General features: G+C 52.8%; 1 protein-coding gene across 1 annotated transcript in view; it reads right to left on the bottom strand.

The window, feature by feature from the left end:
* The window catches only part of CLCN1 (chloride voltage-gated channel 1), a 166,327-nt gene that overhangs the window by 71,763 nt on the left and 69,236 nt on the right, over positions 1–25,328 (bottom strand). Inside the window, exons 2-5 of the mRNA XM_075348240.1 lie at positions 3,782–3,920; positions 3,566–3,697; positions 2,499–2,627; positions 803–936 (exon numbers count right to left, since the gene is read on the bottom strand). Coding sequence (XP_075204355.1) covers positions 803–936; positions 2,499–2,627; positions 3,566–3,697; positions 3,782–3,920 — 534 coding nt within the window. The remainder of the gene's footprint in view (positions 1–802; positions 937–2,498; positions 2,628–3,565; positions 3,698–3,781; positions 3,921–25,328) is intronic.

The following is a 25,328-nucleotide window of genomic DNA, read 5'->3' as shown; positions in this document are numbered from 1 at the left end:
ATAGATAGGGACTGAATAAGCAGAGTCATATCATCATCATCATCATTATTATGAGAGCACTGCTGTATTTCTTGACTGCTTGAAAAGGCAAAATAGTAACACTATAAACACACAGATATGGCTACATATGCAGGTTTTGTTTTATTTATATATATATATATATATATATATAACACTTTAAAAATATCTTAAAATCTTTCATCTTTCACACTTATCATTGGCGAACACACACAATCAGCTAACATTTCCCATTATCGTCAGCCCTTTTGTCAGCTTTGTTGTACAGACAGGGACTGAACAAGCAGAGTAATTTCATCATCATCCTTATTACGAGAGCTCTACTGTATTTCTTGAATGCTTCAAAAGGGAACATAGTAAAACTATAAAAATATAGATATGGTTGTTTACACAGCTTAATTTTTTTATATCAATATTTACCCTTACAAAAATCTTAAAATATTGCAGCTTTCACACTTATCACTGGAGAACAAACACAATAAACTAACATATCCCATTATTTGTAGCCCATTTATCAGCTTTGCTGTATAGACAGGGACTGAATAAACAGAGTTACAGCTCTGTATGCAGTTTTATTTTTTATATTTACACTTATAAAAATCTTAAAATCCGGTAGCTTTCATACTTATCACTGGAGCACACACAATAAGCTAAGATTTCCTGTAATCTGAAGCTGACTTGTTAGTTATTCTGTATAGACTGGGACAGATGAACAGAGTCATTTCATTATTATGAGATCTCTTTTTTTTTTGTTTGTTCTTACAATATCCATGAATGCTCTTACCTCTTTTCCTAGGGGCATCCCACTCCCCAACGAGGCCGTCAGCCCAATCACTTTGGCTATGAAGGCTTTAGGAGTCAAGTATTCTTTCAGTACGACACCTCGGAGAATAACTTTCATCTCTGGGATGCCGGATCCTTAGAAGAAACAATAAAAAGGTGTTAGAACCTCAATTTAACTTGATTCAAAAATTGTAATAAAACTCGCGTAAGCATTTAATGCAAATGATCCGGAACAGCAGTGGTCCAAGAAAACATGAGAACTGGAAGCAGAAAGTCTTATCGCCTAAATTGTTCAATCTGTGACACACTTTATATCTATTGGTTGCGTCTCGTTTCTGCTAATACTTACATGGCATCGCTCCAGTCTGTGATAATGAATGCACAAAAGAGAGAGAGAAAAATGAAATGAAGCATCTAACAGAAAAAATAATTTGGTGAAATTCTTTTTGCAAAAATTTAAGCAGAATGTGCAGATTTTGTTTGCTCCTTAGAGATGGGATTGATGACACTAGACAAATAATAGTTCAAGGAGTTGTCTCGATATGGACTTTCCGATTAGTAGAGATCCCGATCTTGACCTATAATTTGACGTAAAGGCTGCAATACACTTGGCGTAGTTGTCGTAAAAAAAATTTATATGGACTCCACCATAATTGCCCATGCTGAGAGCACACTTTTTTTTAATAATCTGTCTTGTATCTACTTACAGTATCTACCAAGGACCAAATATTTTTCTGCCATTGGGAGAAGATTAGGAGGACCTAAAACACAACTAGCCAAAGACAGAAGGTTTGGCCAATTTTAGTCTTACGTGTTGGGACAGCCTAAACACACTTACAGGATACCAAAATGGAAAGGGTTTGAAGGATCGAGCCATGGATTCGTGAAAGGAGATTGGTCAAATAGGGCTGTGCTAGGATTGGACTTGAACATTTGGTGGTTGGGGGTCTGATCTCTGGAGTCCTGCAGAGCAGTACAGAATCCTTTTTGTGGCTTACATCGGCAAAAGGGCTAACCCATTCCCACCCCTGCTACTGCAGCTTGCGTCGTTCATCCCTACCAAATAAAGTAAGATTGGACACCACACAGGACAGCTTTGGAGACAAATAACCCTTCCACATGAGGAGGTCAGGACCTCTGTTCTGGAATAATTGTGTGTCGGTTCCATGGCTGACCAGCAGCAAACTCTAAAGCCATGATTGATGGAAATTGGCAAGAGTTGCTCGTCTGCTTCCCTCGACATATATGTCTATAAATAATAATAAGAAGAGCTCCCGGTGGACAAGACGTAGTCGGAGTAACTTGTTAACATTAGTGAGTATTGGATTCATGGTGGAGACAGAGGGTTATGTAGGGACACACGATGAGGCTGGCCTCGATGGGTGACCATAGCCTGAGCTAGATAAGTGACTCATACCAAGATAGAGTTTAATGATAAAATCACTGTCACGAAGCAGCTGATACAGTCTCCGGTTACCCTGATGGCCCCCAACGCTCCTCAAAGATGACCCATCGGAGAAGCTTCTGCTAGGTGCTTAGAAAGCTCAATAAGACACATACATATATGAAACCAACACCAAAGAACTGGGAGAACTTACAGGTGATATACTGAGATAAACAAGGCAATTATATATACAGAATACAGTAAGATTAGGGCCACCAATGGCTTGTGATGGCCAACCATCAGACCTACTTACCTATGGCTTGTGGAGATACTAAGTGGCAAAAAACTGCAGCAAATAGTATAAGGACAAGAGGGTAGGACACCCAAGCCAAATACTGGTACCAGACATTGTGAGAAGCTCCGGCATACATCCACTTGTAAGCTGGGAAAAAGAAACCAGAAATATGGTGAAATGTAAAGGGACAAGATGGCTCTTATTACATATATGTTTTTCCCAGGATGATATTGATGACTGTCACACAGAGTTTTGCACAGATTTCGCTGACTGTCATGGCAGCGTTGGTCTTTGATCAGATTGCAGATACTGAACCTCTGCCCGATGGTTTCTCTGGTGTCTGGGATCAACACAGGCAGACTCAGGCATCGACCTGCTGTGTCCTGATTCATAGGCAGGCTAGCAAGAGTTATTCTTTGCTAGTCTGCTTGCTTCTTAAATCACATGTTGTGGGGAGACCTATCACATCTGCTCTCCCCTTATTTATGCTGGTTGAATCCTTCCACCCATGCCAGCTATAGTTTATTCTATGTTGATCAGTGAGGTGAGGTGTCCCAGACTCTCTGGTGAAAGTTGTGCTTTATTTGTGCCTATTGCTTGGTGCAGTTGGGGAGTTTACCTTTGTTGTTTTGTACCTTCTTTCCTGCTCTTGTTTTTCCTCCTAAACATCTTATTGTTATTGTTATTACCTTTGTTTGTGCGTACTGTGTCACAGAGTTTTGGTTTTCCCTTGTCTGCCTTTATCTGTGGTTTTCAACACACTCCTGTCTGCCCCTGACGGGAAGAGGAATCAAATCAGGACTGGTCAGGAGCAGGGCCAGGAAGGAGACTCAAGCCTCTCCACCATAAAGAGTATCCCTGAGGTTAGGGATGGCATAGGGCTCGAATATAACAGAAGTCAATGGGGAACTCAAGCATTTTTCCAGAAGATCTTCCGGTAAAATGCTCAAGTTCCCCATTGACTTCCATGTACCAAATATAATTATAGTTACATGTTTATGTTGCGTCTAGCTGAAATGGAAACCACATCATGTCAATAGTCATAAAACTTCAAGTTATGTTGTAAATTCCACAAGCAGCATTACCCTGTAAGCTCTTGGCACTGGCGTAGTCCATGCTCCAGCTCACCAACGCCATAACAAGACCAAGAAGAACAAGGAATATCCAGTCTTCTCCCAACTTTTTGATGAAATATGTCTTCACCCGCTGCACACAAGCTGTGAAAAAGGAAACAAATGAATACCATGAGGTCTGGAGGAAGCTCCTTCGCCTTTATCGTGATTCTTGGGGTGACGTCTCACCATGACACTTGGAGTAGCACTGCTTCTGCACATCCGGGGGCTTGGTTGCGCTCGCACTTGCACTTTGCTTCTCTTGTAGTAATCTGACAGCTTCCTTACGAGCAAATTGAGAAAGTTCTTCTGTATAGTGGCCATAGGTCTGTTAGGAGACACAAGACGTTCCCGATCCAGGTTACAAGACAAAATCAAAAAGAAAACCAGGAAAGAGTAAAAGTGCATTTACAGCGCACGTCCATCCCCAAGGAGCAGTGCAAACAAGCTGCCAAGTGAGCAAAACGCTTATTCGTTGGGTGAAATCATCTCTAAGATTGCTTTAAAATCATCATTCTCGGCAGCACATTGTCCTCTGTAACTATGTGCTGCCGAGAACACTGACAACCTATGTGCACAAATGATCCATTGCTGACTGCCCTGTGCGCTATAGAGGCACTCAGCAAACATGGTTGGTTTCAGCAGCGGTCGACTTATGTAAACTGTCGAGGTGTAAGGGGATAACAGGGGACCGGGACTCCTAGACTGGCCATCAGGCTATAGGGTCCTAGCTGTCCCTAATCCCAGAGATACCTCTAATGGTGAAGATGTCTGGACCGCCTTCCTTGCCCTGCTCTTGACAAGCCCTGATCTTTTACCCCCACTCCTCCCCGAGGGAAGGATCAGGACAGGAGGGGTTGAACCCACTGTCACGGAGATGTCCGTATGTATCACGTCACACACACATTCAGACTGACAGGCATCTGTTGCACTACAAAACTCAACAAATAAGGGGGACACAATAACAGCGGGGGGCCCTGGAACTAGTGAGAGGGGTAGGTGAGACATCTTCTATCCTCACCTGCAGCTGTCCCGCCTCTCCTCCCTAGTCCCTATTCAGCCTCCACAACTATCGCCGAGCAGAAACCTGTGACCTTGAGAAGACCCTATAGATGCCCTGGCTAGTGAGCGGCAGGTGAGGTTCACTAGACCCCACTGCTCCACTAACAAGACACAAGGTAAGGTAAGGTAAGACAGACAGGGGAATACACAGAAGGATACAAACACCAAACTTCATGGCAGCAGACAGACTCCAAAGGAGCAGATAGATGGGGAGAGGAAAATTTCTCAGAAGCTCCTTCCACCAGGATGGCCAGAGTAGAATGAATTCTAACAACAGCAAGGACTGCTGGGAAAGCTCCACTATTTAACCTAAATGGCCGTGGGCTCACAGCAGCTACAGCTAATCTGCAATGCTCTGAGCTGCTGGCAACAAAAACTGACATTAACTAATGAGACACCAAAGGAAAGGAAACTTTGTATAAATGTATAAATGAGGAAACTAGATGGAGATGGGAGGCTCCCGTCATAAGGCGGTCACTAGTCTCAAAACAGCAGGGAGACAACCGTGACACCCACAGACATAGACAAATAGGAAAACCAAAGACTATCACACAACTAGCACACACGTAGATATAAGACAACACGTGATAAGGAGGAAATAAAGAGCAGGGAGGAAATAATCAGACGGCGAAGATTTCCACAGCACACCAAGAGGACGCGATAAATCACCAGCAACTGGAACACAACAGCACTCAGACTGGTTGAGCAAAAGCTATAGTCAGCATGGGAAGACAGGCGCCACCATCTTAAAAAGGCAGAGAGCAACTGTGATAGGTCAGAGGCAAAGAGTAGGTAACACATAGGCGTGCACAAAACGGTAGGAGATTTTATAAATCAAGATGATTCACAAATAGATTTCCCATTGGGTAAGAGAACAATGGCTCCAAAGGTTTACATAGACTTTAAAGAAATATATTCCATAGCTCGGAGCCCATCTCCACAATATCCCGGCTCAGCGAGTCTCCGAGTTCCGACCTCTTTTTCATTAATAAAACTTCAATAAATGAGACTGGAGGCAACAGAAATGCAAACGTCAATGCCATTGTAGAATATTTCAATAATATGATCCTTTTCTGACTCTAAAACTGGAGGTCATTATAGTAATTGTCCACAAAAACGAAAAAAGAACCCCGCAGCCAGCCGCATGCACAATCCGACAGTGATACTTTTTAGCAGTTGGGAATAAATAAATAATAATGCAAAAAAAAAAGAGAAGGAGAATCAGAGTGGACGGAGGCGATGCAGAGCGCGTCCAGTGATCTGCTCTGGAGCCATTCGTATTTTATGTCTCTTGTTACACTAAAAGACATCCATGTTTTCTGTGTGGGGGAGGGGGGGTGAATTAGACCGGAGTCATGAGAAGAGTCTTGTGGAGTCGGCCGTCCAAAGATCCATAGAGAAACTTCAGAAAACTCCAGGTGAGGATGTGAAGCCCCGGGGACGCTGTGTCGGTGCATTACCTTCAGGGACTCCACGTAGATGGATCTGTCTGGTCACAGGTAGGAAACCTTCTTTATAGTTTGTCGTGACGCCACTCTCAGATTTGCGGTCAGTGGGGGGACCGCCACTGCAGGTTAAGGGATGCCTGGGGCTGATGGTGGGTGCAGCCAGTTGTAGTAGCCTCCTGAGAGTGAGGCAAGCCCCAGGGCCCTGTGTAGATGCGTAGAACTACAAGGCGCAGAATGACTCACACAGGCAGGATGTCTTTCAGGGTTTTTACTCACAGTTGATGGCAGGGTGAGTGACCCGGGCGTAGCTGGGATGAACCAAGTGGGAACCAGGTGTCCTTCAGGCTGACTTGTGAGGGTGACTACTAACTCGCCTTCCTTAGCCCTTGGTGGTTTGGGGTAACCCCGACTTTGAGTCCCTATGGGGGTCACCCAGGGAAGATGCTGCAGCCTCTCTCCCCTTCGTTTGCCGTTTGCTTGTCGCCTGGACCAGGCCACTCCAGCTGCTTGCCTCCTGTGACCTATGGGCCCTAACTGTGGCTACGTGGCTGCGGCTTTTGTGGTGTTGTGGCGTGGGCTTTGAGAGCCCCACACCGGCAGGTTTAGCAAAAGAAAGCTGGATCTATCTCCGCTTCGGGATCTGCCGCCCGTTTGGGCCTGGTACTCTCTAGCAGTCTCCTTACTTCCCACTCCGTTGCTCTCTCTCTAGCTGAAGATGGATTTCGGGTAGCACTCCTAGTTGACCGTTCTCCCCCGTCGGTAGCCACTGCGCGGACGCTGTCAGACTACAGCAGCCCACGGGATCTGCTCCTCACTCGAGCTCCCTGGACTCTGCTCTGAACCGGCTCACATCTGGGACCTTCACTGCTGCTCCTGTCTGAGCTTCACTTTCCTGCTCCTCACTCCTCCACACTCTGCTGCAGACTCTAGACTGTTTACTCCTCCTTCTCTTTTCCCTTTTGTGCCTGCCTACGCCACCTAGCAACCAGACTCTCTTACCACACCCCTTGAGAGGAGATGGAGGCTTTTGGCCCCCTCCACTATTCCAGTGAAGGTGAAGGCTTTTCCCCCTCCTGGGATCCCCAGGGGTCCTCTCATGGGTACATGTGTGAGACCTGATCACTATGCGCCTGTGTACCACACCTCAGTCAGCCTTCTGGATTACCTGTATTGTACTGTCCCCAGCATGGGTGCAGTACTCAGTGGTGCCTGACCAGGTCAGGGGCGCCACATTCCCCCTTAGTTATCACCAGCACGTCCTCGGGCTGCAAGACAACATTTTTTTAAAATGCATAAAACATTAAAACATGTAAAACATTTAAAAGCACCAGGTACCATACATCACCACCCTCCACCCACAAGTCCGTTAACCCACCCAAACCCTTTCAGGAGGCAGGTCACCGGTCCTTTTGGTAACCAGATCTGGGCCATCTACTTCCCCAGACCTTTCCTCCAATCTGCCTCTCCCGTTGGCCGCGCCTTCAGCCACTTCTGGCAGGATGTAGAGGCGGCTTTCATGGGCTGGTGGTTTTCAGGGTATACCTGGCCTGGTGGATCCGCGCCTTCAGCCTCTTCTGGCAGGATGCAGAGGCGGCCTCCACAGTTGGTGCTGACCAGGTACCCTCTTTGTGGTGGAGAGCCAGGCCCCATAAACAGGCATGCTCTCTGGTCGCAGGCGAGCCAAGGCCCTATATACGGACGGGCTCCTCCTGGTTGCAGACGAGCCAAGCCCCTAAACAGGCTGACTCTGGTGGTGGTGGTGCCCTTTTGGTGTAACTATTTACACTGCGAGAGTTTGTGGCTATAGCCAGTTCATAGCCTTAAGGTTTATTTCTCACATCAGTTTATGTGGGCACATACTTGAACTTTTAAAACGTTGCAAAACAAACTTTCCAAACTGGTCAAAACTTGCTGTACTTTACTTGAACTTATGCAGATTCCTCTTCACCAGGGCTTGGGCCTGTAGGGCTGCGGCACCTGTTGCTTTCTTGACCTTTTTCCTCATCTGTAGTTGTCTCGTCAGTAGGTCCTTTGTCTTTTCTTTCTTCTTCTTTGGGACATGGCACTACATCTAGCGCATACCACCCTCTTTCTCCTTGGTGCATGGTGAACTGTACGGAGTCTCCCATCTTTAAGTTTCTGCCAGGGTGTCCTCTGGGCAGATTAGCTCTGACGTCTCTCCTATTGACAAAAATGCCTTCTTTGATACCAGGTGCTACGATGAACCCGTATCCTGACTTGAGGCTGAAGTCCTCCACTACTCCTCTGCAAAGGGGTCCTCGGACCTGTGCTTTGGCTCTTCTCAGGAACCTTTTTTCTTGTAGGTCTCTGGCCGTGATGTCATCTCTCTGCTCTGGGGATGGCGGTGCAGGGGAAAACTGGGTTCTGCTGCGGCGCCGTGTCTTGCGGGCTGGATTCTGCGAGGTGCAGCTTACAAGCTCCCAGGTAGGGCGGTTGGGCAGGTCTTCTTCGTCAGCAGGAGGTGTCAGGTCTTCCTCGTCCCAGCGGGAATATGGCAGCATCTCCGGCTCTGGGACTAGCACTGCTGCTGGCTCCGGGGGCAACTCCTCAACTTCTTGCCCTCCTCTCCCCCTTAGTTCTTCGCTGCACTCTGGTCGTGGCAGCGCTAGGGATGAGTGTTCCTCAGCTGGCCCAGGCGGTGGACTCTTCGGCGTGGTTGCCGCAGGGGTTGCCTTAGGGGTGTGCGGAGGGAGCATGTACTGATCCACCATCTCCTGTGGAAACTTGGCCTCCATGTCAGCCTTCAGCTGCCAGTACGCGGGGTCTTCACCTATCAGGGATTTCCTTGCAGGGACCTCCTTAGACTGGGGAGCGGTGTCTGCTCTGGCCTTGCAGGCCGGGGTAAATGGTGATGCAATCTCTTGGCGGGCCGCGCCCTGTATGGCGGCGGCCTGGTCTTGGCGGGCCGCGCCCGGCATGGCGGCGGCCTGGTCTTGGCGGGCCGCGCCCTGTATGGCGGCGGCCTGGTCTTGCGGGCCGCGCCTGGCATGGCGGCGGCCTGGTCTGTGCGGGCCGAGCCTGGCGTGGCGGCGGCCTGGATCTGCGTCGCTGTTGCGGCCAGTTCTTGGCGGGCCGGACTGGGCATTGCAGCCGCGGTCTGAATTGGCGTCGCATCCCCAATGGGGTCCGTGCAGGTGGAGCTGGGCGTCGCTGCAGTGATCGGGGCTTGACGGGCCGCACCTGGCGGGGCTGCGGCCTGGTTCAGCATCTCACTTGCGGCTCGGACGAGCGTCGCTGCTGCGGTGGGGTCTTGGCGGACTGGGCTCAGCAGGGTGGCAGCCTGGGTCAGCGTCACACCTGCGGCACGGATGAGTATCGCCGTGGCAGTCGGACCTTTGCGGGCCAGGCGGGGTGTCGCTGCGGCGGCCTGGATTTGGCGGGCCGCACCTAGCGTGGCTGCGGCCTCGCTCAGCGTCGCCGCGCCAGGCGCCTCTTCTGGGACCGCGGTCGTAGCAGCAGGGGTCGGAGCACTTGCGCTGGCCGGGGCAACTCTGGACTCACCCATCGGTGGCACCATCGGGATCTGAGTCGTCGCCGCTCGATCTGGCAGGCGTCGCGCGGCTCCCTCCTCGTAGGTCCGAACCGCCGCAGCCATCTCCAGAAGCTCCATGCGTTCCTCTCTGAGCTGTCGCATAATCCTGGCCTCCAGCTGATCGCAGAAGATAGCAAGCTCCCGGCACCACCAGGCAGCAGAGCCTGGTTCTGGGTATCCACGTCCGGACTCCATTTCTTCTCTCTGCAGCAGCAGGCTTGTGGCTCCCTTTCCTTCCCGCCGTCTCTGGACGCTTCCGCTCTCTTCACAAGCGAGGTCAGAACTCTGCAGGGGATCTCTGGATAGCCACACCTCTTCGTGGGCGGTAACTTCTTCCAGCGCGGGCTGCTGTTGTTTTTCAGCGCGCTTTTCATGGTGGCAATATGGCGGCGCTTCCAATTTTTCAAGCGGACCGCCCAGGCACATGGTCACCTGTCTGAACAGGTCTAGTCCTTATCCTGTTCGTGACGCCAGATGTGAAGCCCCGGGGACGCTGTGTCGGTGCATTACCTTCAGGGACTCCACGTAGATGGATCTGTCTGGTCACAGGTAGGAAACCTTCTTTGTAGTTTGTCGTGACGCCACTCTCAGATTTGCGGTCAGTGGGGGGACCGCCACTGCAGGTTAAGGGATGCCTGGGGCTGATGGTGGGTGCAGCCAGTTGTAGTAGCCTCCTGAGAGTGAGGCAAGCCCCAGGGCCCTGTGTAGATGCGTAGAACTACAAGGCGCAGAATGACTCAACACAGGCAGGATGTCTTTCAGGGTTTTTACTCACAGTTGATGGCAGGGTGAGTGACCCGGGCGTAGCTGGGATGAACCAAGTGGGAACCAGGTGTCCTTCAGGCTGACTTGTGAGGGTGACTACTAACTCGCCTTCCTTAGCCCTTGGTGGTTTGGGGTAACCCCGACTTTGAGTCCCTATGGGGGTCACCCAGGGAAGATGCTGCAGCCTCTCTCCCCTTCGTTTGCCGTTTGCTTGTCGCCTGGACCAGGCCACTCCAGCTGCTTGCCTCCTGTGACCTATGGGCCCTAACTGTGGCTACGTGGCTGCGGCTTTTGTGGTGTTGTGGCGTGGGCTTTGAGAGCCCCACACCGGCAGGTTTAGCAAAAGAAAGCTGGATCTATCTCCGCTTCGGGATCTGCCGCCCGTTTGGGCCTGGTACTCTCTAGCAGTCTCCTTACTTCCCACTCCGTTGCTCTCTCTCTAGCTGAAGATGGATTTCGGGTAGCACTCCTAGTTGACCGTTCTCCCCCGTCGGTAGCCACTGCGCGGACGCTGTCAGACTACAGCAGCCCACGGGATCTGCTCCTCACTCGAGCTCCCTGGACTCTGCTCTGAACCGGCTCACATCTGGGACCTTCACTGCTGCTCCTGTCTGAGCTTCACTTTCCTGCTCCTCACTCCTCCACACTCTGCTGCAGACTCTAGACTGTTTACTCCTCCTTCTCTTTTCCCTTTTGTGCCTGCCTACGCCACCTAGCAACCAGACTCTCTTACCACACCCCTTGAGAGGAGATGGAGGCTTTTGGCCCCCTCCACTATTCCAGTGAAGGTGAAGGCTTTTCCCCCTCCTGGGATCCCCAGGGGTCCTCTCATGGGTACATGTGTGAGACCTGATCACTATGCGCCTGTGTACCACACCTCAGTCAGCCTTCTGGATTACCTGTATTGTACTGTCCCCAGCATGGGTGCAGTACTCAGTGGTGCCTGACCAGGTCAGGGGCGCCACAAGGACGCAACAAAACATCGAGAGCCGGAACCGACAGTAACGCAAGGCACTGCGGCACCAAAAGGACAGAAGACAACAGCGGATACGGCAAGAAAAGGGCCTGAGACATGAAACCACCAGACACCAGGGACACTGGAGAGAAATGACTGAAAACCAGGGACAGGCACCAAACCCCTGTACATAAGGGATGAGGGCAAGAAACCCCTGTATACCTAGGAACAAGGGAAAGAAGCCACAGTACACCAGGGACAAGTGTACCAAGCCACTCTACATAAGGGACGAGGGCAAGAAACCCCTGTACATAAGGGATGAGGGCAAGAAACCCCTGTACATAAGGGATGAGGGCAAGAAACCCCTGTATACCAGGGACAAGGGAAAGAAGCCACAGTACACCAGGGACAAGTGTACCAAGCCACTCTACATAAGGGACGAGGGCAAGAAACCCCTGTACATAATGGATGAGGGCAAGAAACCCCTGTACATAAGGGATGAGGGCAAGAAACCCCTGTACACCTAGGAACAAGGGAAAGAAGCCACAGGACACCAGGGACAAGTGTACCAAGCCACTCTACATAAGGGACGAGGGCAAGAAACCCCTGTACATAATGGATGAGGGCAAGAAACCCCTGTACATAAGGGATGAGGGCAAGAAACCCCTGTACATAAGGGATGAGGGCAAGAAACCCCTGTACATAAGGGATGAGGGCAAGAAACCCCTGTACATAAGGGATGAGGGCAAGAAACCCCTGTACATAAGGGATGAGGGCAAGAAACCCCTGTACATAAGGGATGAGGGCAAGAAACCCCTGTATACCTAGGAACAAGGGAAAGAAGCCACAGGACACCAGGGACAAGTGTACCAAGCCACTCTACATAAGGGATGAGGGCAAGAAACCCCTGTACATAATGGATGAGGGCAAGAAACCCCTGTATACCAGGGACAAGGGAAAGAAGCCACAGTACACCAGGGACAGGCACCAAACCCCTGTACATAAGGGACGAGGGCAAGAAATCCCAGTATACCAGAGACAAGGGAAAGAAGCCACAGGACACCAGGGACACTGGAGAGAAATGACTGAAAACCAGGGACAGGCACCAAACCCCTGTACATAAGGGATGAGGGCAAGAAACCCCTGTATACCTAGGAACAAGGGAAAGAAGCCACAGGACACCAGGGACAAGTGTACCAAGCCACTCTACATAAGGGACGAGGGCAAGAAACCCCTGTACATAAGGGATGAGGGCAAGAAACCCCTGTACATAAGGGATGAGGGCAAGAAACCCCTGTACATAAGGGATGAGGGCAAGAAACCCCTGTACATAAGGGATGAGGGCAAGAAACCCCTGTACATAAGGGATGAGGGCAAGAAACCCCTGTACATAAGGGATGAGGGCAAGAAACCCCTGTATACCAGGGACAAGGGAAAGAAGCCACAGGACACCAGGGACAAGTGTACCAAGCCACTATAAATAAGGGACGAGGGCAAGAAACCCCTGTACATAAGGGATGAGGGCAAGAAAACCCTGTACATAAGGGATGAGGGCAAAAAACCCCTGTGCATAAGAGATGAGGGCAAGAAACCCCTGTACACTAAGAACAAGGGTAAACATTGACCAGGGACAGGCACCAAACCCCTGTACATAAGGGGTGAGGGCAAGAAACCCCTGTATACCAGCAACAAGGGAAAGAAACCACAGGACACCAGGGACAGGCACCAAACCCCTGTATATAAGGGACTAGGGCAAGAAACCCCTGTTTACCAGCGACAAGGGAAAAAAGCCACAGGAAACCAGGGACAGGCACCAAACCCCCGTACATAAGGGACTAGGGCAAAAAACCCCTGTGCATAAGGGATGAGGGCAAGAAACCCCTGTACACCAAGAACAAGGGTAAACATTGACCAGGGACAGGCACCAAACCCCTGTACATAAGGGATGAGGGCAAGAAACCCCTGTATACCAGCAACAAGGGAAAGAAGCCACAGGACACCAGGGACAGGCACCAAACCCCTGTACATAAGGGACTAGGGCAAGAAACCCCTGTTTACCAGCGACAAGGGAAAAAAGCCACAGGACACCAGGGACAGGCACCAAACCCCCGTACATAAGGGACAAGGGCAAGAAACCACTGAACACCAGGGACATATAAAAGAAGTAACTGAAAACCAGAGACAGGCACCAAACCCCTGTACATAAGGGACGAGGGAAAGAAACCCCTGTATACCAGAGACAAGAGAAAGAAACCACTGTACACCAAGTACAGGTGCACCAAGCCACTATACATAAGGGATGAAGGCAAGTAACCACTGAACACCAGGGACACGGAAAAGAGTGACTGAAAACCAAGGACAAGCACCAAACCCCTGCACATAAGGAATGAGGGCAAGAAACCACTGAACACCAGGGACATGGGAAAGAAACCACTGGACACCAGGGACATGGGAAAGAAACCACTGGACACCAGGGACATGGGAAAGAAGCAACTGAATACCAGGGACAGGCACCAAACCCCTGCACATAAGGAACGAGGGCAAGAAACCACTGAACACCAGGGACATGGGAAAGAAACCACTGGACACCAGGGACATGGGAAAGAAACCACTGGACACCAGGGACATGGGAAAGAAACCACTGGACACCAGGGACATGGGAAAGAAGCAACTGAATACCAGGGACAGGCACCAAACCCCTGCACATAAGGGATGAGGGCAAGAAACCCCTGTATACCACTTTTGGCCTCATCAGACGCTGCCATAAGTGAAGGAGGAGATCAGCCATTGATGAGGTTATGTGAATAAATCTGAAACCACATAAATCGCAGGGTTAATGGCGGCCGATGCTTCAGCCCTGTGGATCCAGGAGGAATGGCGATCAGACTGGAACGTCCCATTATAATGTTACGGGAAGATCCGTCCTGACAGCATCACAATAATGAGATTATTCCCTGTTATCAATCATCCCAGTTATTCCAGTTACTAATTATAGAGGCCTCTGTGGTTTCCAGTATGAGCGGCATCTAATTCACAGTAAATCCATACCTCCCAACCGTCCCGGATACAGAGGGACAGTCCCTCTTCTGAGCCTTTGATCCCGGGTCCCGCCCGTGAGGCTGTTTGTCCCGGCTCCACCCACCCACTGTAGCCCCGCCTCGCTGTTTCTCCCTTCTACTATTCATTACAGAGCCGAGCGCGCACCTACTCCTGTGACTGCTGCTGAGGTATGAATCACCCCCTGCAGCAGAGCGACCCCTCCCTGCAGCAGAGCGACCCCCCCCCTGCAGCAGAGCGACCCCCCCCCCTGCAGCAGAGCGACCCCCCCCCTGCACCAGAGCCGACCCCCCCAGTCCCGGAGCCTGCGTTTCCCTGCAGCTGTTCTGATTCCCCGTGTGCGGCTTCTCACTGCTGCAGACACGCGGGGAGTCAGGACGCTGAGGAGACCGTGCAATCAGCTCTTCTCTCTCCTGCAGATAGCACTGACAATAACCTATGCAGAGTGACATCTGCAGGCTTCTATTACCGATCAGTGGTCTCCTGCCTGTGGAGCAGAGCTGCTGGGTCCTAGCTTCCCAACAGCTTCAGCTCTGCTTTATCCTGGCTCCCCTACCAGTTAAAGGGAACATGTCAGCAGAAATTTCACAATAAAAATAAAAGATTCCCCTCTGCAGCTCCTGGGCTGCTTCTAGAAAGGTTCCTGTTGTTATTGTGCCCCCTTTGAGACCTACAAAAATACTTTATGAAGTCTTACCTTTTTGTATGCAAATGTGTTTTTATGGTCACGGGGGCGGGCTGTCTGGCGTCCGTTATTCCCCCTCCTGCCGCTTTACGCAGTCCCCCATTGCTCATTTACATACACAAGGACGCCTTCCTCATGTAACTGCCCCCCCGAAGTTTTGCGCATGTGAACGCTTTTTCAGGTGATTGCGCAGGCACGAGATTATGGGCGGCGCTGTGATTGTCATCAGCAGCGTTAACCAAGTACCCGCCCATAATCTCGTGCCCGCACTTTTCCCTCTGACTCCACCGTTATGCGCAAGTGCTGGCCATATGAACCATGTTACCTATTACCGCTTGCACGAGATTATGGGCAGGTTCTTGGATGACGCTGCTGAGACAATCACAGCGCCGCCCATAATCTCGCGCCCACGGTAATAGGTAACATGGTTCATATGGCCAGTGCTTGCGCATAACGGTGGAGGCAGAGTGAGAAGCGCGGGCACGAGATTATGGGTGGGTACTTGGATGACGCTGCTGATGACAATCACAGCGCCGCCCATAATCTCGCGCCCACGGTAATAGGTAACATGGTTCATATGGCCAGTGCTTGCGCATAACGGTGGAGGCAGAGTGAGAAGCGCGGGCACGAGATTATGGGTGGGTACTTGGATGACGCTGCTGATGACAATCACAGCGCCGCCCATAATCTCGCGCCTGCGCAATCACCTCAAAAGCGTTCACACTTTGCACAGTGCTCACTCCCGCGAGAGTGGCACTGGGCATGCACAAAACTTCAGGAGGACAGTTACATGAGGAAGGCGTCCTCATGTATGGAAATGAGCAATGGGGGACGGCGTACAGCGGCAGGAGGGGGAATAACGGACGCCAGGCAGCCCGCCCCCGTGACCATAAAAACAGATTTGCATACAAAAAGGTAAGACTTCATAAAGTATTATTTTAGGTCTCAAAGGGGGCACAATAGCAACAGGAACCTTTCCAGAATGCAGCCCAGGAGCTGCAGAGGGGAATCTTTTATTTTTTTTGCTAAATTTCTGGTGACAGTTTCCCTTTAAAGGGAACCTATCAGGTGCAATCTGCACTCAGAGCCAGGAGCAGTTCTGGGTGTATATTGCTAATCCCTCCCTAACTGTCCCTGTATACACCAGCATAGATAAAGGCATCTATAGAAAAAGTATTTTTAAAGAGCTTATATCTTATGCTAATTAGCGCGGGGACTAGTCCCAAGGGCGTTACTTCACTTGGCTAGTCGGCTCATATAGCGTGTTAGTACTCACACAGGGGCGTAATAACATGCTAACATGCTATGCGAGCCGACTAGCCAAGTGAAGTAACGCCCTTGTGACTAGTCCCCGCGCTCATTAGCATAAGATATAAGATCTTTAAAAATATTTGTTCTTGATCTCTTTATCTATGCTAGTGTATACAGGGACGGTTAGGCAGGGATTAGCAATATACACCCAGAACTGCTCCTGGCTCTGAGTGCATATTGCACCTGACAGGTTCACTTTAAAGGGAACCTGTCACCAGATTTGGGGCCTATAAGCTGCGGCCACCACCAGCGGGATCTTATGTACACATTCTAACATGCTGCATACCTCCCAACCGTCCCGGATACAGCGGGACTTTCACGCTTTACGTTGTTTGTCCCGTTGCCACGGGCGGGAAGGCCGGCTCCCGGGCTCCGCCCACCCACTCTCTCTCCGCCTCCCTGCTTTTCCCTCCTACCATCCTAGTAGACGTGGCATAGAGAGGAGCGCTGCCTGTGCTGCTGCTGGTACAGTAAACTAATCTCCCCAGCGCTGATTTCCCTCCCTCCCCCCTCACCCCCGGCCGGAGCCTGTCTGTGCGGTCGGCCGGCCGCCTGTCTGTGCGGTCGGCCCGCCACCTGTCTGTGCGGGCGCCCCCCCGCCGCCTGTCTGTGCGGGCGCCCCCCGCCGCCTGTCTGTGCGGGCGCCCCCCTGCCGCCTGTCTGTGCGGGCGCCCCCCTGCCGCCTGTCTGTGCGGGCGCCCCCCTGCCGCCTGTCTGTGCGGGCGCCCCCCCGCCGCCTGTCTGTGCGGGCGCCCCCCTGCCGCCTGTCTGTGCGGGCGCCCCCCTGCCGCCTGTCTGTGCGGGCGCCCCCCCGCCGCCTGTCTGTGCGGGCGCCCCCCTGCCGCCTGTCTGTGCGGGCGCCCCCCTGCCGCCTGTCTGTGCGGGCGCCCCCCCTGCCGCCTGTCTGTGCGGGCGCCCCCCTGCCGCCTGTCTGTGCGGGCGCCCCCCTGCCGCCTGTCTGTGCGGGCGCCCCCCTGCCGCCTGTCTGTGCGGGCGGCCCGCCGCCTCATTGTGCGGGTGGCCGGCCGCCTCTCTCTGCGGGCGGCTGGCCGCCTCTCTGTGCGGGCGGCCCGCCGCCTGTCTGTGAAGGCGGCCGGCCGCCTGTCTGTGAAGGCGACCGGCCGCCTCACTGTGGCTGCCTGCGTGTCCGTGCTGGAGGCCCGCCGGCTGCCTGCGTGTCCGTGCTGGAGGCCCGCCGGCTGCCTGCGTGTCCGTGCTGGAGGCCCGCTGGCTGCCTGCGTGTCCGTGCTGGAGGCCCGCCGGCTGCCTGCGTGTTTGTGCTGAATGGGTGTGGATGGGGAGTGGATATGGGCGTGACTGTGAAATGGGTGTGGTTAGGGGGCGTGGCCTAAAAATTTGCCGCGGCGCGCCCGCGCCGCAAACTTTGTCCCTCTTTTCCTTCTTTAAAAGTTGGGAGGTATGGTAAATCCAATTAGTCCATCTGTTCTCGCTCCCGGAGAATTCCTGATGCTGCGCTTCCTCTATGTGATGTATTTCTGACCTCCTGACCTTCAATATTTGTTTTCAGATTATTAAAGGGGCTGTCCATGTTAGAAAACCCCTTTATGGTATAAGGGCCCCTGACAATAGATTGCCGTAGGGAACCTCATTGCTGGGATCACCAGTGATCCATTGTAATCTGGACATGGCAGCAACTGTTACATTTTCCTCAAACGCCCCCAATGGAAAATGAAAAACCTTACGGGTGTGCAGAATTTCACCCATCACCCCACAACCTTTCCTGTCAAAAACCTCCACCCTCTAGTAATGATTGGCACCTGCCAGTACCACTTCTTCTTGGCGCCATTCAGCGAGCTCCTACCTGCAGGTTGTTAGCAGATGCTGCGCTCTGCATAGGCAGCAATCTTAGCTGTCCCTGACAGTGATAGATCTCCCTCTCTCACTTGCATTTATCTATATATGTTGAACAGAAATATAAACACAACTCTTGTTTTTCTCCTATTTTTCATGATCTGAACTCAAAGAGCTAGGATTTTTTCTGTGCACAAAAGGTCCTTTTCTTTCAAATATGGCCGATCAGCTGTTCTCGGTGCCGGCGGCAACAGTAGACGGCTGTAAATACTCAGTTCCGGAGCTGTCCCGTCAACTGATAACAGTCGTAGCGGGTACTGCACCTCCGCCTCCTATTGATGTGCATGGGAGACAGAGGTGCAGTACCCCTATCAGAAGAGGCGTCAGCTGCGGCACTGAGAGCAGTTGATTGGCCGGAGTGCCGGGTGTCGGACCCCGGCCGATCAGACATTGATGACCTCTCCTATTGACAGGCCATCAGTGTAAAAGTAGTGGACAACCTCTATAATGGCTGACTATTCTATAATAATGAGCCAAAGGTGCGAGCGGCGACCTCCGTGGATCAGATTTGTCATTTCAACCCATCGATGAGTGATTAGATTGAGACCTGAGGGATTTAGAGACAACCTGTAAACCTGTATGTATGTGTCCATAAAAAGTAACAACTAATGGAATGTTTAGAATTCTGCTTCAGTAACCATAGAAACAACCAACTAAGAACCAAAGACCCTGAAGACTGAAAAAGAAAATATGTCAGTCTCACAGCCACAACTGCAAATGATAGGTAGATGATTGATAGATAGATAGATAGATAGATAGATAGAGGGATAGATAGATAGATAGATAATAGATAGATGGTGTGAGGTAAATCCGGAGATATGACGATAAATCATGACATTCAAGTCATGTCAGGAAGCCCTCTCCTGGTGTCACTACCCCCTTCCCTTCACACAACTGGTTTAGCAACAAATCCATGGCCATGTCCTGTGATATGGAAATTAGGTGGCTTTAGGACAATGGATACAGGATGACTCCCTGCTGTCACCCTGTAGTAGGAGCTGCTAGCTAGTTAGCAAGGCTATGGAAATAGCCAGACAGAACGACTCCAGTAAAAAATGGTTCATATCTCGCAAGCCATATTTCCGATAAATATGGCAACCATAAAAATGGTGTCTCCGCATGTGGACGATGCCGGCACCCCCTTTTTATGGGAACAGGACATTGGGAAATGCCCCAGGCGTGATATCAGCCAATGGGGAACTGGCAGACAGGTCATGAGTCCCCTCGTTCTGTAGCTAAATTCATAACTGTCACAATGAGAGCATTGGCGTCTGCCTACGACGCTCCCAGGCAAAGTTATAGCCAAAATCCCCTTTGCTGGATAATTCTGATCCATGCAGGGGGAGTGGCAGTGCTTCCCTGTGAGGTCACTAAGGTAGGAGGGGACCTGGATCTGGCCAGGTTGATAACCCTACTTCGGCCATTTTCCAGTGTTCTTCTGCTCGGGGGCCTGGTTGGGAAAGACCTGTGAGGAAGAATCCTAGAAACCTGGTCTACAGCGCCCCCCTGTGGCCAGACACACAAGGTAACTGATGTAATTGTATACCTTTTTGTAACCCATGCTTTATCTGTAACTGTACTCTGACATAACTGTATATTCTGTAGATTCCCTATTGTATATATTGTAGTTTCTAGTGTGCTTTAGGCGATTAAATTATATAATTAATCTTGGGCTGTTCTGTTATCTCGATCTTGAATCCCACGTCTGTGTGTTCGGCTAATAGTTACCGTGAAGCGGTTGGTGGCAGCGAGTTGTGCCAAGGATTATTGTGGGGAGGCCAGTGAGATTCGGGAAGATATTATATATTCCGCCCGCGGAGGTCGGGGGAATATATACCTTACTCTCACCGGGGACCCTTCAATAATCGGCATAAGTAGTATAGCGGCCTCCTTGCTTATTGTCGGGCAATTCCATAATTGGCCTGACTATAAGAGGGGCGCTAGAGAGCGCGTCACGTGCTCTGTCTGTCGGTCGGGAGGTATAAAGTAGGGGTGACCCCCACTTGTTACCCCCCGATTGTGACGTACTGGTAGCCAGCGCGGGGGATTTCTGAGTGACCCCCCCGGTGGTTTGTGACATATTGGTGGCAGCGGTGGGATCGAGATAATAGTGTGTGTGAGTGTGAGACCCATACTCCCAGACACTAAAGACTGCCTCCAGCAGCTGTGGCTGCTGGGGTCTTCAGACTAGCTCAACACTAGAGTGTCAGAGTGCAGATACTGTAAGGTGTGTGGAGGCATCAGGTGTCAGTTCTGTGTCAGTGACCAAAAGTCTGCAAGAATGGCTGAGAGCACCAGGAGCAAAGCCAAAGGAATGGCCGATGCTCAGGCCAGAGACGATGAGGAGGTTGTCCACGAGTCCTCCAGGAGCTCGACGCCAGAAAACAGCTCTGCAGAGGACATTGCACAACCGGGCACTGCTGGACAAGATGAGGAGCAGCTCGCCCAAGGGTCCTCAACGAGCCAGACGCCAGCCCTCCGCTCTGCAATGGACAGTGAAGCACCAGGCTCCGCAGCGGGCCGCAGATCACCACGTGCCATTCCACCGAGCCTGGGAGGCTCGGATAGCCTTCTTCAAATGGCTATGGCCCTACGCCAGGCTGGAGACCGGGAGGGCTACAAGGAACTCATGGCCGAGCGTGAGCGGCAAGCAGCGCGTGAAGAGCGCCAGGCAGAGCGTAACTACCAGCTGCAGCTAGCTCAGCTCCGGCCCTCATCAGCCACCCGTGACCTTCGAGACACCAAACTTCCAAAGGTCCGTGTTGAGGACTTCCCAGTGCTGGAGAAGGATGGAGACTTGGACTCTTTCTTGACTGCTTTTGAACGGACTTGCTTGCAGCATCATCTGAACAAGGACCAGTGGGCCAAATACCTGACCCCCCCGTTTAAGGGGTAAGGCCCTGGATATCCTTGGGGACTTGCCTGCTGAGGCGGATCAGGGCTACGACACCATCAAGCGGGCCCTGATCCAACAGTACAACCTCACCCCGGAGTCCTACCGCAAGAAGTTCCGGACGCTACAGAAGGGACCAAAGGACTCCTGGGCTGACCACCGGCGGGCACTTGCCCGAGCTGCCGACCACTGGACCCAAGGCCTGCAGCTTTCCACCGGACCGGAGATCCTGGACTTGTTCATCACGGAGCAACTCTTGTGGAACTGCCCTGAGGATCTCCGCCAGTTCATCCGAGACCAGAAGCCAAAGGGATCCACGGCTACAGCTGCCCTGGCAGATGACTACACCAACAATCGGGCTCCTGAAGCCAGGAGAGCAGCCACCAGCAGCACCTGGAGAGGGGGTAAGATGAACTCTGCGACTGCCCCACCTGCCCCTAGACTGCAGGGGGTGTCCCCCTCAACTCCCCTCTCCAGGCCCGTGGCAGAACCAAGACGGTGCCACCAGTGCAACCTACCTGGACACTTCAAGGCCATGTGCCCTCAGCGTCCCAAGGCCCCGGCTCCGTCCCCGTCCCAAGGGCCGCCCAAGGTGTATTGTGTGGGTGGGGGTGGTGGTAGGTCCCTGGACAGCTTCCAACCTGTCACCGTCGGCCAGTCTGTGACCATAGGACTGCGAGACAGCGCCTCGGAGGTGACTCTGGTGCGGCCTGAGATGGTGTCCCCCCAAGACTTGATCCCTGGAAAAACCCTCGCTGTCTCCGGGATTGGAGGCATTGACCCGGCGCTGCCTGTTGCTGACATTTATGTGGACTGGGGCGCAGGGCGAGGGGTGAGGGAGGTGGGGGTAACTGATCGGATCCCTGCAAACGTGCTACTTGGGACAGATTTGGGGCAGATAACCTCCCAGTTTGGGCCCCAACCAAGGGCTGAACCTTCAGCCCGTACTGACATGACTCCTAACAATGTTAATGTGTTATCTATGAATGATGTAAGGGAGGAGGGAGTGAACTCTGATATTTCTGCTTGCATAGACACCATAGACACACACTCAGCTGCAGCTGTGACAGGGGAGGGGGTCAGAGAAAGGTGTGACAATGCCTCTACAAGTAACCAGCCTGTGAGCTGGGATCTGCTGCCCTCTGCAGGGATAAGCAGAGAGCAGGGTGCTGCAGGGGGAGGACCAGTGTGTGGGGTGGGGGCTACCACAGCAAATGTGGGGTCCCCAGAGATTTCACAGCGGGGTTCTGTTGCTGCAGGAGGGGAACAGGCAGGTGAGATTGGGGCCGGTCCAGGAGCGGAAGTGCTCCCAGGTAAGATCTCGGTGCATGGTTCCCCCACAACCGGGGTGTCAGGAAGCCAGGTAGGTCTGCCTGAACCGGCGACTTGGTCAGGAACGGAGGAGGAGCAGGCACGACCCACGGTCGCAGCGGCTGTGGCCGCTGTCACCCGCAGTGGGAGTGCTGGAAGCCAAGGGGCCTCCCGGAGGTCCGATAGCTCTTCCCCTTCTGACCAAGTGGCAGCCGAGTCAGGTGGAGGCCAGGACACATGTCCCGGGGTACTGACTGAAGATGTGACAGTCTCGTCGATTCTGGCCACATCTAGTCAGGAGTTTCAGGCAGCGTTAGAAGCTGACGACAGCCTGAAAGCTCTAAAGGAGCAGGCGGCACAGCCTCCCTCGGACTCGGACCCGGAGCGAGTGGTCTGGGACCAAGGACGGCTGTACCGGGCCACGGTCCAGCAGGGTTCACCGGAGGCGTGGCCCAGGGACCGACAGTTGGTGGTACCCTATCCGTTCCGGACGGAGTTGTTGCGGATCGCACATGAGATTCCGATGGCCGGACACCTAGGGATCGCTAAGACCAAGGCCAGGTTAAACCAGCATTTCTACTGGCCAAAAATGGGGGCCGATGTGGCTGCCTACTGCCGTTCGTGTGAAACCTGTCAGAGAGTGGGGAAGGCGGGGCCACGCCCCAAAGCCCCACTGGTATCTCTGCCAATCATCGATGAGCCTTTCAGGAGGGTGGCTGTGGATCTGGTCGGCCCGCTGGCCATCCCCAGCAGCTCCGGGAAACGCTTCATACTGACGGTAGTGGACTATGCCACCCGGTACCCAGAAGCAGTGGCCTTGTCGTCCATTCGGGCTGACAAGGTGGCCACCGCATTGCTGGAGATTTTCTCCCGAGTGGGTTTTCCCCAGGAAATGCTCACCGACCGGGGGACCCAATTCATGTCCCAGCTGATGGAGACCCTCTGTAAGCAAGTCCAGGTGCGACATCTGGTGGCCAGCCCGTACCATCCACAGACTAATGGCCTGTGCGAGCGGTTCAATGGCACCTTAAAGCAGATGCTTAAGATGTTGGTCGACTCCCATGGGCGTGACTGGGAGCGGTATCTCCCACACCTGTTATTTGCTTACCGGGAGGTTCCACAGGCCTCAACAGGATTCTCACCGTTTGAGCTCCTGTACGGGCGACGTGTGCGGGGCCCCCTGGCTCTGGTGAAAGAGGCTTGGGAAGGGGATTTGGCCACCCCTGGAGTGTCGGTTATCGAGTATGTCATGCGCTTCCGGGACAAAATGCAGGCCTTGACGCAACTGGTACACGACAATATGGCTCAAGCCCAGGCCGATCAGAAGCGTTGGTACGACCAGAACGCTTGTGAGAGGACCTACCAAGTGGGTCAAAAGGTGTGGGTACTGGTCCCCGTACCACAGGACAAGCTTCAGGCAGCCTGGGAAGGCCCATACCTCGTGTACCAGCAGCTCAACCCTGTAACGTACCTGGTCACCCTGGACCCTGCCCGTGGAAGGCGGAAGCCCTTCCATGTGAACATGATGAAGGCACATCATGAGCGGGAGGCATGTGCGCTCCCCGTGTGCAACCTGCCCGAGGAGGGAGAAGCGGAAACCCTCTTGGATATGCTAGCCCAGGTTAGGGCAGGCGGATCCATTGAGGATGTGGAGGTTGGCCACCAGCTCTTGGAGGACCAACGGTCCCAGCTGTGGGCCACCCTACACCCCTTCCGGGGGTTGTTTACCAACCAGCCCGGAAGGACTGACTTGGCTGTCCATCACGTGGACACTGGGGATCATCCCCCGATCCGGCGTTCAGCATATCGGGTCTCCCTGGAGGTGCAGCAACACATGCGCCAGGAGATTGACGAGATGCTGGAGCTGGGGGTGATCCAGGCATCCAACAGCGCTTGGGCCTCGCCTGTAGTCCTCGTCCCTAAGAAGGACCGAACCACTCGGTTCTGCGTGGACTACAGGGGGCTCAATGCGGTCACGGTCGCCGATGCGTACCCAATGCCACGCATCGATGACCTGCTCGATCAGTTGGCCGGGGCTCAGTACCTGACCATCATGGATCTGAGCCGGGGATATTGGCAGATCCCCCTGACTCGCAAGGCCAGGGAACGCTCTGCCTTTATTACCCCATTTGGACTGTACGAGTCCACGGTGATGCCATTCGGGATGAGGAATGCCCCTGCCACTTTCCAGCGGATGGTCAACACCCTGCTCAAGGGACTTGAAGGGTACGCGGCCGCGTACCTAGATGACATTGCCGTCTTCAGTCCCACCTGGGAGGACCACCTAGAGCATCTAGCACAGGTGCTCAGGCGGATCCACCGGGCAGGTTTGACCATCAAGCCGGGAAAGTGTCAGCTGGCCATGAGCGAGGTCCAGTACCTCGGTCACCGGGTAGGTGGGGGAACGCTGAAGCCCGAGCCTGAGAAAGTGGAGGCCATCGCATCCTGGCCCACCCCCAGGACCAAGAAGCAGGTGATGTCCTTCTTGGGGACCGCTGGGTACTATAGGAGGTTTGTTCCATGCTATAGTAGCCTGGCAAAGCCCTTGACGGACCTCACCAAGAAGAAGCTGCCCTCTGCAGTCGATTGGACAATGGACTGCGAGACAGCCTTCCGGGCCCTAAAGGACGCCCTGTCCAGCCCGCCCGTGCTACAGGCAGCCGACTTCACGCGGCCGTTTGTAGTACAGACCGACGCCAGTGACTTCGGCCTCGGTGCGGTGCTCAGCCAGGTGGACTCTGCGAGCCAAGAGCACCCAGTCTTGTACCTGAGCAGGAAGCTGTTACCAAGGGAAGTTGCCTATTCCACGATGGAGAAGGAGTGC

The sequence above is a fragment of the Anomaloglossus baeobatrachus genome, chromosome 5 (assembly GCF_048569485.1).
Source record: "Anomaloglossus baeobatrachus isolate aAnoBae1 chromosome 5, aAnoBae1.hap1, whole genome shotgun sequence".
Lineage (NCBI taxonomy): Eukaryota > Metazoa > Chordata > Amphibia > Anura > Aromobatidae > Anomaloglossus > Anomaloglossus baeobatrachus.
Note: the sequence above shows the minus strand (reverse complement) of the source record. Positions and strands in the feature narration are given on the sequence as shown.